The 14,930-nt window shown below is 40.8% G+C and overlaps 1 protein-coding gene across 1 annotated transcript in view; it reads left to right on the top strand.

The window, feature by feature from the left end:
• The window catches only part of LOC144769298 (collagen alpha-1(XXIII) chain-like), an 892,027-nt gene that overhangs the window by 83,499 nt on the left and 793,598 nt on the right, over positions 1 to 14,930 (top strand). The window contains exon 2 of the mRNA XM_078653362.1: positions 6,606 to 6,672. Within this exon, the coding sequence (XP_078509488.1) occupies positions 6,606 to 6,672 (67 nt within the window). The remainder of the gene's footprint in view (positions 1 to 6,605; positions 6,673 to 14,930) is intronic.

Below are 14,930 nucleotides of genomic sequence, written 5' to 3'. Positions count from 1 at the left end.
AAGTGAATTCTTCCAATTCATGCCCTTATATAGGTACGATTCACATTGCCCTTATATAGGCATAGAAATAAAACCCTTATTTAGGCATAGCCCATGCTACCCAAATACAGGCATGGCTACTTCCACCCGTACCAAACGTCACAACGACTTTTTGGAAAACCAGCTTAAGCAGTCAGGGACTTCCCCTTGCTTGAATATTGATTTGTCCAAGAACTCAGTGACTTTACAAAGAAAAACTATTCCCTAGGGGTTCTTTCCTGACGTTCATATGCCCGACTTTAAGTCAAACTATGGCATTCCTAAACACCTTCAAGGTATAAATATACCTTCAATTGCTCTAGCAAGATAGGGTGGTTCGGAGCAGTTCGAAGACCTACTTGCCCGACACAGCGCGATACAGCAAGTGCAGAAGGAAGCCGACTCTCCAGCTGACCCACTGATCATGAAGCTGCCCTTTTCCTGCCGAGAATCCAGCTCCAGTGTTTCCGGCTCCCCTTGCGGGGTGTTGGGAAATCGAGTCCCGAGACTGAGATACCAGACCTCCTTCATTCTAACCAAGGTATGGAGCTGATTAGAACCTAGAGAAACCTCTGGTAGATTCTTGGCAAAAACTAAACCTATGCTACACAATACTTACTACTTCCCGCGTACTAGACTTAGGTTAGGTACATTGGGGTAGGCGTATTTTAGAAGCACCAGTTGAGTATTTTAGTCAATGTTTTTATGTATGTATTTTTATATGGCTTAGAAACCATACAATGCTCTTACAGTATTATTTCATATTACTGTTTACACTGTACGCATTATACTTTGCAGTCTGCATGACGATTGTAGCAGTTCACTTCTCTTGCATGAGAAAGAGGACTTTTCAATACACCCTTTTTATTGAAAAATCCCACCTCGCTATTTCTCTGCAACTCTCTAGAAAGGAAGCATGCACGATTGACTGATTGAAATACTTATCTATTGTTTCCGTGACTCTGAGAGATATATTCTTATTCTTGGGAAACAAAGTTGTCATGTTTATGCGGTTGTCAGAAACGAATCCCTTCTTGTGTATTCGAGAGAGTTTCTAGTGACCTCTGAGTTAGCTGGCACACACACAATTAAGTTTAGTATATTCGATAGAGACCTAGTTGACCTCAGTTCTACGTCTAATCTATAGGATATATTATTCCAATGCGCAGAGCTATTGGGAATATAGGAACTACACTACACATCCACTCAGTCACCCATACAGCCACTCCTACACCAACTCACTCTCTAATAAGCCACTGATATATCCACTCATACAGCCACTCACACACTGTCAGTCACCAATAGAGCTACTCATACACCTACTCACTCACCCATACAGTCAATTACACAGCCACTTACTCACCTATAACATTATACACAAACCCACTCACTTATTCATACAGATACTTACACATACTCAGTCACCTATACAGTCACTGACACAAGCACACACTCATCTATACAGCCCCTCTCACAATCACTAACTCACACATACTCAATCACACATACAATCACTGATATACTCCAACACTCACCTATACTGCCTTTCACATATGCAGTTATTCACCCATATAACACTGACCCATCCTTTCCCTCACTGACACAGCCATCACACACTCAGTAACCCATACAGCTCCTTATAGACTCACTCACTCTTCCATGCAGGCAGCACCGTCACACAGACACTCATACACCCATACAGGTACTCAGACAACCAATCCATCACCCGTACTTAAACACCTATTGACATATTGATACAGACATTCACACGACCTAGTCACTCACCCATACATTCACTGAGACCTGTATAATCACTCACTTATACGGTCAGTCATGCACCCACTAAATCATCCATACAGGCTGTCATACACCCACTGATTCATCAATACACCTTGGTATATGTATTTAACAATCATAAACTTTTTTAAAACACTCAGACACTGGATGATGTCACGAGTGGTGTCATTTGCAATGTCAGGAGTGATTTCACTGACCGTGTAATGAGTGATTTAATATGTGAAGTCATAAGCAGTGCATTGCAGTGGCGGAAGTTTTATAACTGCTGAATTTCTCTGGTTTTGTATGAGTGAAACATGAGCCTTACTATAACATCTCTGTAACCTTTGGTGATTCAGTGAATTTCTAAGTTTTTAAAAATTCCATTTCCATTCTATTTCCGGTCGATAACTTCCCTGTAACTTTTGTTATTTCCAGTGAAAAAAAAATATTTTTAAAAAAAAGTATACAATTGAACAGGGAGGAAGAACTGTACATACACATGTAGATACACATCCTGTGAATCAGAAACATCAAAAAATCAAGAATGAGAATGAAATGAACACAAATACATCCATGGAAAGAGCGAAGAGAAGCAATTGAGATAAAATAACAGGAGAAACATGACAAGATAAAACTGTGAATAAACATTCTGACAATTGACCATCAAAACATATGTGGGTATACCAGCTAATAAGGGCACTGAGCCCCATGATGAGGAGACCAGAAGGGTTGTAAGCAAAAGGTAAATTGGCCCAGCGGCCAACATATGTTCAAACAGTGGACACTGAGCCAAGAATTGAACCGTCTGCGCACTGACGCGTATCAGTCACTTAGACTCAGTGGCCAAAATACAGGTCATTCCTGTATGCGCACACACCCCTGGTGCTTTGAGACACTATGTAATACACAACATGTGGAAAGGATGGTACAATTGTTATAATGACGCAATAATAATAGTTTGTCAAATGTAACACAATTACATTTTGTTGCATACTTATACGTGCAAATTGTGAATGAAACTACCTCTCCCAAGATGCATCATAATGTGCTGACTGGGCTTGTGGTATAAATAGGTGAAAGCGTAAAGGGACTAACGCTAAACACCGTGATCAAGACCTGAAGGTAGAAACGCGTAGGTGATGAAGGAGCAGGCAATGGCTTGAATAAATCTTTATTGATTCTTAACAATCTGGGAGAGTGCAGCGTATATTTTCTTGGTGGAGGATTAAGTTCGGGTAGAGTGAGTCCGACCCCGCCGCGTGCACCAGCTGTGTGAAAGCATGCCCTTCGTTTATGGACTGGTTTGGTGGATAATATACAACCTTTCAAATAAATAGAGAACATTGAAGAAAAAGATTTACTTCCTATATAATGTGCCAATCTAAGAGATGAGGACTGTCATGCAATTTAGTTTTCTAAATGAAAAAGTGTTCTCTGCAGTCATTGTCCTTTCTGGTTTTTGTATTAAGAAACATAGTTATGATGTAAATCACATATAAATATAACTAAGTTAAAAACAATATGGAATTGTTACTGACTCCTGATGCAGCAGAGCATTTGTATGTTAAGGGATTAGACTAAAAATAAATGTCATTGGTGCTGAACAAAGGCGAAATTATATTATGTCAGTATTTCTGTCATATTATTTACTTCCACAAAATGCAAACCTGGGCTTGTTTGAAACTTGTAAGCCGTGTTTTTGCTCCTGTAGATTTCAAGAAATTCTGTTTATGTTAGGAAACCGATCAAAACCTTTTGATAATTGCATTTGCTTTTTATTTATATTAAGTACAAGGAGAAAAAATGTAAAAGTAATCTTATTGGCGGTAGGCCAAGGAACCCTTCTCAGAAAGGAAAAGAAAAATATGATGATGAATTTCCAAGCCTATATTAACCATCGAAAGCGTTCTTTGGCCAACTCAGTTAATGTATACATGGTATTAGAACGGCCTCAGTTTTGTTCACACATGGTTGGTAACATTTATTTTCCACTATCAGGATTTCTAACAGAAAAAACATAAAACTGATTCATTTTCCACAGTAACAAACTGTGACCTTTTCACCAATGACTAGTTGTTTATTTACTATTTTCAGAAATCGGTTATGCTGCAAGATGCATCTGTGCTCTTTAAAAGTAACCAGAGAATATACAATACAAGTAGTGCAGGGTGCGGCTGTGCGTAGGAAAACAGTAACTGAAAAATTGAAGATTAGGAGTCAGTAGAACAGAGCGGGATATTGATCAAGATTAGTTAAGATACATTTGGAACACATAAGTTTTTAGCATTTTCCTGGCAGTGAGAGGATCTGGTTGTGTCCTGAGAGCGGATTGGAGTTCCAAAAGCGGCTTGCGCCCCAGCAGCGTTAGGGGTTTGCAAGAGAGCACGTTTTTGCCCTGAAGTATCCTCCAGCTTCCAGAGTTTGACAGCAGTGATGCCAGAAAAAGGGTGGTACTCATGCGCAGAGATTTGTATGTTAAGCAACAAAAATTGATCTTTAACCTGGCTTGGTAACCAATGAACTTCCTTCAGCACCGGAGAGATGTGATGAGATTTTCTTTCCAAAGATATTAGATGGGCCACAGCATGAAAAACAGCCTGGAGTAGGAAGAGGTATGGCTGTAGGACTGCAAATGCAACCTTGCAGTAGCCGAAAGAAGTATTTATCAGTGCAGAAGTTCAGATCTTAGTTGCTAGGGAATCAGCAGACCTTTTGTTTTCTTCAGCGCATATGTGTAAATGTATGTAGAGAGTGCTGTTATTTTTAATGTTTTGTTATTGAGGCAGATGACAGTCATCTATTAAAAGTTGCTTTCCAGAAAGTATTTAGTTTTTTAATATTGTCAAATAAGAATTCATTCATGGAAGCATTCATTCTGGGAGAGGAGTTGGCCTAACGGCTAAGGCGGTCAACCTCGAATCTGGGGAACTGGGTTCGAGTCTCGGCAATGACGCTGAACATACTGACAAAGCCTACAGCTGTCACGTAGGCGAGACCTATTGGCTTTGCCAATGCTTGTTGTGCACAGCAAGCCCGGTCCTCCGAGTATTGCTCTAGAAGGGTTGAAATACCTTCCAGACCTGCCAGATTCACAGCCATGTCCTGTAGGCGAAATGCAGATTTCATCAACAGATGCATTCACCCACTGAGCTATCTCACAGTCGCACTTCCTGTAGATAATAAAGAAAAGTGTGCCTGCTCGTTCAGTTATGTCGAGTGATCCAGGTGTAACTCTTTTTCAAAGCTTACACAGCGAAAGGTAAATAAAAAGCATGTGACCGTGGCTGCTGCCAGTGGCTGTATATTGGCAATAATAAACACGACCCTCTTTAGGAACATGAACACACATTTGAGAAGCCTGCAAGCTTTAAAGTGCTTGGCTCCGGGCACCCTGCTGCTATGCACTAACGAGGTGACTGCCCGGTGTGTGCAGCAACAAGCCATGACATATCTTGATGTAGCGCCTTCCATGAAGTACACCAAACACTGCAGTTAGAAAATTGCAGCCACAAGGCAGTCAAAGAACAAGGCACGGCCACCAGGCACTTGCTTCTTACAACTTTATCAGGGTTACTGAGGTTGAACAAAACATTCTGAGAGCAGAACAGCCTTTATTTAAAATCCTAGCTGCATACCAGAATGCGTGTAAAGAACACAGACAAAATGTTAAGTGTACATATGCCACTGGAATGTGTGAATAGGAAAGCATTGTGCAACACTTGATGTTTGCGCAAGGATCACACAGAAATGTTTGTGAAAAGGCAAGCGAGCTCTGCCACACAAGCTTTGCAAGATATATTTAAATTACAGTGGAAACGGATTCTTGAATGAAAACAAGCATTGGCTGCACGGCCGTGAAAGTGACGCGGCCGTCAAAGTGAAAGTAAGTGTGATCGCGGGCTGTAAGGGTGCCCGCGAGCGATGCGCTTGACCGATGCGCTTAATGAGGAAGAGATAGGAAAGCCAGATGGCGGATGTACGCGTAACCGCAAGCTTTAGGCCACAAGCAAAAGAGTGTGGTCGGATTTCTAAAGCCCACTCACTAAATGTCTCGCCAGACCAACGCATTTGCTGGCTCAGGAGAGACCTAAAAATGAATGTGTCCTCATGTAATGCAACTGGTGCTATGTAAAGCGCTCCGATACCCGATTCGGATCTAGTTCGCGCTATATAAAACTCTGTAAAATAAAAAAAGTAATTACAACATTGACCCAAATTATTTTTGGACTATCCCAAACTTTTCAACAATATATTCAAAGTTTTAATAAACATTTTCTTTCAAATAAGTTTCATGATGTTCCCCATGATTGTTCCAATGTTACTATTAAATAAAATCAAACGCATTGATAACTCAAGTTTTTGTTTATTCTAATTAAATTGGAATTTTCTATCTTGGTTTAACCCCAACATATACTTTTTTATCTTAAAATGTAATGACTACGCCCCCATTATTATTTTACACACCCTCTTTTTCCATATTATATCAAGGTAAAATAATTTTACAATTGTGTACACATGCAACCCGTTTCAGCTAAAATAATTTCTGCCTTTTTAATACAGTCTCATCTTGCATTCCTGCACATTTAGCAGTCCAATAAAGGTACCAAAACAGTAGTTTGATTAACCTTTGAATGCATTGGGGTAGCATGGTGTAAATAATCCTTGGAAAATCCAATAGGTAGAAAGGTGGCTTATTGAAAAATGTGAACTTTTTCAGTACTCATTCTTCTAGTTTTTCATTGTGTTTAGTTTATATTTTATTTTAGCTCGTGATTGCAACTTACTGATGTTGTTTTATTTTTGTTCAGAAACTAGGGGAAGGACTGGCCAAAATGCGGACAGTAAGAGAAGCTCCAGAGTGTAACTGTCCTCCAGGTATGTCAAGTTGATTTTTTTTTATTGAGCTTTATTAGATTCAGGAATTTGTACTACTTTGTGCTATCTTGACAGTTTTGGGGTGTCCTCTCCTTTATACTTTGTTTTATATACGTTTTATATAGCCCATGCTAGACCCGAAGGTGTCGGAGTGCAGTAAAATAGTCACGCTATGAACATATGAGGTGAGAGTTCGCTAGATCATGGTACACATCCAAGGTGATGGTAGAGTAACCAACAACTTGAGAGGATCTAATAGACAGCATAAGCAAATAAACAGCCGCTAAAGACAGAGGGTTTAGATCTGATCAGGCGATAATTAACCAAGATTCCATAAACTAGGAGTTATAGTATTTGTTGAGGAGGAGGAGTTTTAGGTTTTCCTTGAAGTAAGGGAAGGAAGGGTTGCATACCTTACAACAAACAAATTTTGTCAGACTTTGAATTTCACTGTTGTTCTAAGTTACAATTGCATGTTTAACCTTAACAAGTGTCACAGTGAACTACTTGCTGGTGGATCCGGGGCCTGTGTCTTTAGAAAGTTCCTATTTCTCATTACTAAATGACTCATTGTTTTGCATTTTCATCCTCCGCTACTTGCTTATTAATTTCAGTGGATAAGCGGTGTGGTTTCTTGTTTCTGGATGTTTTTTATAAGCACCTCCTCTTTCCACAGCTAAGTAGGTTTAGGTGGCTTAAAAAGAAAATGTGTATAGATCGTAGCCTATAGAGAAAGTGTGTTAAAGTTGTGACACTCTCACATTCATATAATATTCAGCTCCATAGGCCATTGTGCTGCTTTCTAATTCTAGCTATCAGTGTTAGTGGATTTCCTAATGACTGCTGCAAGTTAGAAACACCAAAAGAACAAGTGATGGACAGAATGCTGAACAATGTCAAACACTCACCCCCAGTACAGAGATCTGAGCCTAAATCTATTGTTTTTTTGCTCACCACACCACACCAGTTTGGACCAAGCCATATGAAAATCAGCCTTGACCCTGCTTCCCATGGGAACCGTCCAGCCTGAACAGCCAGGCCCTCCCTGGACCGGAATCAAGCATCCTAGGACCGGTTTCGGAGTATCACCCCTTAGCCAGGATAGCCTGAATCCAGTGGCATGGTGAGCACGGGTCTCAAGTCTGTTGATCCCTGTCCCACTTGGGGCGATAAATGTAAGCAGAACAATTGATGGACAGAATGCTGAACAATGTCAAACGCTCACCCCCAGTACAGAGATCTAGGCCTAAATCCATAATTTGTTTGCTCACCATGGCACCCGAGTTTGGATCCAGCCATATGCAAATCAGTCTTGACCGTGCTCCTCATGGGAACAGTCCAACCCGAATTGCCAGGTCAAGTCTACCCTAGACCGGTAATAGGCATTCTAGGACCAATTTTAGGGTATCGCCCTTCATCAGCCAGCATAGCCTGAATCCAAAGGCATGACTAGCATGGGACCCACGTCTGGGCATTTGTCACTCTGAGTGGGACAGGTATGAGGGGTGCCAAATGCCCAGAAGTGACACCCTGAAACCGGCCCTAGGGTGCTTGATTCTGGTTCTAGGCGGACCTGGCCTGGCAGTTCTGGTTGGACTGTACCCATGAGGGACATGGTCAAGACTGATTTGCACATGGCTGGGTCCAATCTGGGGTTTGGTGGGGTGAGCAAAAAAATTATGGCGTTAGGCCCAGTTCTCTGTACTGGGGGTGAGTGTTTAACATTGTTCAACATTCCATCCATCAATTGTGCTTTTTTGCAAGTTGGCACCATAGCACCTGTGGAACGACCTGTATTATGCGAAACATAAAGCAATGTGAACTTCTGATTTCGACATGCAGAAGTGTGCAAAGAAATGCAGACATGAAAAGAAGGCAGACTAACCTAAGATGAGGCAGTGAACATGAAGGAGGCTTATTGATGATGATGATAATGGAGCAAGGGTCAACTCCCGGGTGTGGAAGGTACGATTGACCTAAAAAGATGAATAGATTTCCACTTTCGCGTCCATGCATTCTTGTTTTTGTAGTTAAAATATTTCAAATTGTTGGAGAGAATCAATTGTTTGACACCGGAGCAAGTTGCTTTCCGATTTTTGCCCTCTGCAAGCCCTGGTCAAGGCGAAAGCTTCAATCTGAGAAACAACTGGATAAATCCTACAATGACATTTATGATCTGTTCTTCAGTATATCAAATAAGACTGATATATTTAGAATGTCAGTGGAAGCCATGTTGAATGTGGCAGAAAAAACTAGACTAGCATAGGGTGGTATGATTCACATGAAAGTTGGATATTGGCATCATTAGAGTTATTCTTGGGCGTTCAGCATTTTCTGACTTTTTGGGACTTCCCAAAGATTTACGGGAATACTCCTGGGAAGCTGGTTGCCAGGCATTCTCTACACATTTGAAAATGATGCCAAGTTGTTTTTCTGAATTTCTCAATATAATGCATCCGTCTTTGCACAAAATTGCGTTTTTGTTTGTTTCTCTAAGAGGAAAATATTTTTCCTAGGTCCCGCTTATTCATTTTGGGGGTTTTCCTTTCCCATCTTGAAAATGGATATCCTTTTCCCCTTGGCAGAGGTAAATCAGGAAAACGTTTCGAGGTGTGAAACAATCTACAAAAGATTTTACAGATAATAGAAGCTTGTGCGTTTGTAGATGTTCACCAGCCTCTGGGGTTTCCCTTTCCTGAAATAATGACAACTCGCCACTAAAAAGAGATTAACTCACCCCTAGAGGACACTAACATTCATAAAGTGTAAGTAAAGCCATGCTAGAGTCTAAGTGCATGTTTGGCGGAATGATGGCATTTGTTCATCTACTTTTCACTTGGGTAAAAAATAACTTTGTGTATCTGACCCCGTGACTTCAAACATGTTAAATATAAAAGTTTACAATATCCAACCAGAAGGCCTTCTCTTTCTCTCGGGCTCCAGCAGGAGTGCTCCTCTGCCTGCAGTATCATAATTGTTCCCTGATTGGTGATAGGAAGACCCGTGGGGTGCAGGGCATTAGGGGTGCAGCAGGCAGCACAGCACCAGGTTCTTATAGTGGTTCTAATAGCTCCAGGCACTATAATCTTCCTCCCATGAGCCTCCTCTCACAGAAGTGCCAGATGCTGAGCCCGCTAGGGTGCTATCCATGAAGTCTTCCAATCACGAAAGGTTACCCGAAAAACATAATCGGGGTCGGGCAAGGTGATAACAATTGTGACAATCTTGATAACCTTATTAAACTTTTTATTCAGGATATAGCAAATATATTTTATTCCATTATACTCCAATATAGTTTTGATACTTGCAACAGAATGAATCAATACATTTACATAAAATGCATACAATGAACATTCAGAACTATCCGCAACATTCGACTAGCTAAAACGCAACCTCAAGAATCTTTGGGGCAGACGTATCATCATTGTATTTTGCGAGTCCAGTGAATTTTACCGATTCGCTATTAAAGACTCGTAAAATGCAATGTATGTAGGTTTCGCAATTTAAACGGCGATTCCTACGCATTCCTTATTTGCAAGTCGCAAATTGAGTCACAAATAAGGAATAGCTTCCCATTCATTTCTATGGGCTAAGAGGCCCATAGAAATGAATGGGAATTCCATGCGCAATTTGCGAATACCCACTAGGTACTCCCAAATTGTGCGTGCAAATTCAAGGGTGCAAAAAGGACACCCTGTTGCACCCCTGAAATATGCATGTGTGCACATGTGGTACACATACATGCCCTAAGGGCATGTATGTGCGCCACATGGCACTTTGAAAAAGGCAAAAATTTACATTTTTCTAGGAAATCACAAATTACCACAAATATGAAGTTGGTGGTAACTTATGATTTCTTAAGGCCAAATCGAAAATTTTGGGTGCTTCCAGAATTGCATTTAAGAAATCGCAATTTGAGATTCCTTAAATGCATTCGCAAAATAGGGAATCACAAATTTTGTGATTCCTTATTTTGCAATGGCTTTTTTGGATGATACATCCGAAAAGGCTTTTTTCTGTTCGCAAACGGGCCGATTTATTTGCGAGCGGGAAAAAAGCTTGCTACATCAGGCCCTCTTAAGTCCTTATCAGAAAACAACGAGAGAGTAAGGGTATAAATATTCACTCTTACACCCCTTACCAGATTTGTAGTAAACAACAGAAGAGTGAAGAAAATGGAAAGGAAGAAATAACAAAAACAGACACAAAAAGTGAAGGGATGAGACAGTACAATTTAAGAACCCTCACTCACCAACCTAGTGGTGACATGCTTCATCACTGGGTTCCCACCGGAAAGACCTAGTGTCTTTCCAGTGTGCTTCAACGCCTGCTTACAGCGGAGCTGGTTCTTGTGTGTGTTGAGGGTGTATTCTGGCCGAATTTAGCTAGGTGAGTGCAAAAAAAGGGGGTTTAAAAAGTGCAAAATCGTGACTTTCAACAACTTTATTAATAGTCCGGTTTGCACTGGTTAAAAACAGATTTAAATGGACCCAAAGGAATGGTCTCAAATGTTAAAGACCCCTAGTCCATAGTGAAAAACAAGGTTAGGTCGACATGTTTCTGCTTTCTTTGAGCCCAAGTCGCTCAGCTTTCATCAGGACCATATAATGTGATCCTTCGGTGGTGTACACGCACTAAGGTGCACCCTGCCGTGAGGAATTTGTGTGAAAAGACAAAAAAAGGAAAATTTTTCTTTATTTTTTAGTATATAATATACTTACGGCTTTAAGCCGTTCGAGACAACTACAGCAATTTTGCTGGAGTCGGATACGAGAGGAGCGTCAGTGCTAGTCCTCATGGGCGAACGCGGTGGGGGGTTTTCTTCACGCCGCTTGTATTTCAGCAGGCGACTCCCCGCAGCGTACCTATACGAACACCACCGCGGCCCGGTCTTAAGTCCTTAGACACACATCAGCACTCAAATATTTGTACAAACTCTCTGCGTTTTCAAAAGCCTAACCAAAAGTCTTGCACAATTCAAACTTTGCTGTTGAGTATTGGTTTGGTCTTGGTTAATGGGCATAGACAAGATGTTAACCCACGGTTTGGTGGCCTAAAGAAGATTCGACACACCATCTTCTTCGGGTCAGCAAAATTCAGCCCTACAATATCCAAGAGGGTTTCACCATGCAATCAGTGTCTATAATGGAATACACACGTTTGCTATCAAGCAAAAAATCTGCACTTCCTTAATAATTCACAATTGGAAATATATATGTATTTATCATACTCCCATTGCAGGCATAATGAACTTTGGGTAGGAACCCAAGTGAAAAGTAATCACAATATACAGACGCAGAAGCCAGTTTAGTGACAGTAATGTGCGCGTGCTGATCACGTGAGTTAAAAACTCGACAACCAGCACTTTAAACTAGAAAAACAAGCATTTGCAATGCAGTAGGTCTTGCATTTGCGAGTGTTTAAGCTATTGGCATTGTAAATGACAATGGCTTTTATTTATGTGTTTTTCAAACCAACACACATATAAAAGGCATTGTCATTTCTAATGCCAATAGCTCAAAGTCTCGCAAATGCGAGACCACTTTAACGGTGGCTGCACCCCTTTGTTTAGATGCTGCTCACTGTTTTCAGGTTAGAGCGATCCGCGTCCAAAGAAAGGGGCGCGGCCACCATTAAAGTGAATGTATAGCATGGGGTACTTTTACAAAAAAATAACATTTGTTTGTGAAGTTCTCAAGCAAATGTTTATTTCTGTAAAAGCGCTCCATGCCGTGCTTTGTTTAATGGCGGAAGCGCTCCTCTGTTTAGACGCGGCCCATTGTAAGCTGAATTCGGCGAGTAGAGTCGAAAGAAAGGGACGTGGCCACTACTGAAGTGAAAGCATGTTATGGGGCGTTTTCACTGAAAAGAAAAACGAGCATTTGCAATGCAATAGGTCTCGCAGTTGTTAGAGTTTGAGCAATTGGCTTTATAAGTGGCAATGCCTTTTATTTATGTGTTGGTTTTTAAAACATAAATAAAAGGCATTGTCATTTACAATGCCAATAAGTTAAACTCTCGCAAATGCGAGACCTATTGCATTGCAAATGCTTGTTGATTTGGAGACCAAACATTCTATATATATATTTGTTACCAGCACTTTGGAAATCAGACACACGACTGAAGTCCTGAAAGAAATCTTCTATAAAACCCAATTAGCTTTTCGTATGAAATGGGGCTTTAGTTCAAGGAACGCCGGACCAATAGTTCTCCAAATCCACAGCACATGAGAATCAGTCACGAGGGTCTTTTGTGTTTTTCATGGACATTTCGAAGAGCTCTTTTTAACAATAATTGAACTATCCCTTTTTAGTCGGTTGACATAAGTGCACCTCCTTAGCAGGTTTTCAGTGCTATTAAGAACAGGAGCACCAAACAGGTGTGAATGCCCGTATTTCATACAATTGGGTTAAGTCAGTTCCAGCTTTCCCAGCAATTATGAGTAGGAGTGAGTTGATCTGTCACTCTGATAGTAGCTGAATGCTATGGCGGGGGTGAATGAGAGATGAGGGGCATTTTAAGTAAGACGAATGAGAAGATGCAACATTTCCAAGTTAGGGAGCACTTCTGCTAGCAGAATGGGCTTGTTGGGTTCAATATGCTCAGGTGCTTGCAGATGAATGGAAGGAAGACTGGTTGCATGGAAAATAAGGAAGATTTGCACAAGGGACAACTAAGAAATGCAAATCGACGCTTGCCTATGCTGTTTCACAAAAATAGCCTGTACTCTTATGAGGACCAAAGCAGGAGAAATGTTGTGACACATTATCGTCTTCTACCCCTGAAAGAAACAAAGTAAAACAGGCTCCAGTGATGCTCCACTATGTAGAAAAGGTGGTCTTTTCATCAGTCCTGGAGGTATCAGATGTGACACAAATGTATGGAAGACAGCTTCAGCTTGTATAAAGTTAGTGATGCAAGCAGACCCAGAGGATACAAAAAGAGAGGGTGGGGAAGAAAATGTACCCTCGTCCATCATACAGGTAGTTCTGCACCAATCCTGGAAGAGCAGTAAATAAAATCAACCTCAAAGAAATGAATTCCCCAGAAAGGAAAGAAGTCTCATAGACCCTTCGACCCTTCGACCTGAACAACTCCGCTACAGGAGGAAAAGCAGTTTCCAATAGGAAGGACCAATAGTGATCATCTTGGCCCAATCCGAATGGACTAATAAAATGATTATTTAGGAATACATTACCTGGTGCCAACAGGTGCAAGTCCCTTAACTAGCGCATAAGTAACAAAAGAACATTGTGTATAGATGACTAAAAGGGAAAAAACTACCAGAGACTGTAGACTTCATGAAGAAACACACAGACAGCATCCACCCGTGTGGAGCCAAAAAAAAAGACCAAGGTTCACAAACCCATGGCTTACAGTAGACAAAAGACGAAAATGTACTTTTGCAACTGCAAAATCAGGATATGTCACAAAAATGTAAATGGTAAAATAGCACATCCCTTACAAATACACTAAATCATGCAAATATACCCGTGGGTGCGCATTAAGGGGCTCCCAAAAAATAGCACCTCCTCTGATGTAATGTGCCCTGAACCAAGCAATGATTTAGCTATTATTATTTAGAGACAGGTGAGTGCCTAAGCGGTAGAGGACAGTATGGTTATTTATGGCGATGTGAATGCCTGCAAGCAAGATATGAGAGATTTATATTTAGAAAACTAGACAAGGCGTTGCTTAAAGGGTTTTAACGTGAGTCATGTCACTTTAACACGTTTATGGAATGAACAACTACTTGGCAATTAGTGTGTCTTTCTTCACTATGGGCTTGATTAATAAAGGTTTTATAAGTAAGTGGATGTGTCTTATTACTGCCTTAGGTGTAAATTACTCTTGAATTTTCAGCCTTGACTCACAATACATTTGCGAGAGCTGGTGCGCATTACTTTACACGTTGAAGTGACCTACACCTGATTTTTTAGGAGCAAGATGTATTTACAAGAGATCGCTTTACAGAGATTTTACATGACTACACTGCTACCAACTGCAACGCCATATATTTGCACCAAATGAATTTTACTTCATAGGACTTCTAAAGAATAACAAATGGCGATCTAATACAGACAAGGACGGCTTCTTTGTGGTGGCATAAAAGAGTTTGATGTCCCATGCTGGGTCGCGAACTCGTGGTGTGATCAACATTTTCATTGTTTGGGTTTGTCACAGTTCGCTCTGTTGAACCCCATTTGCATGTGTTTACAGCTTCTCAGATTTGCCCTGGTGCGAATCACTATTTCATC

Source organism: Lissotriton helveticus, chromosome 7, assembly GCF_964261635.1.
Source record: "Lissotriton helveticus chromosome 7, aLisHel1.1, whole genome shotgun sequence".
Classification (NCBI taxonomy): Eukaryota; Metazoa; Chordata; class Amphibia; order Caudata; family Salamandridae; genus Lissotriton; species Lissotriton helveticus.
Note: the sequence above shows the minus strand (reverse complement) of the source record. Positions and strands in the feature narration are given on the sequence as shown.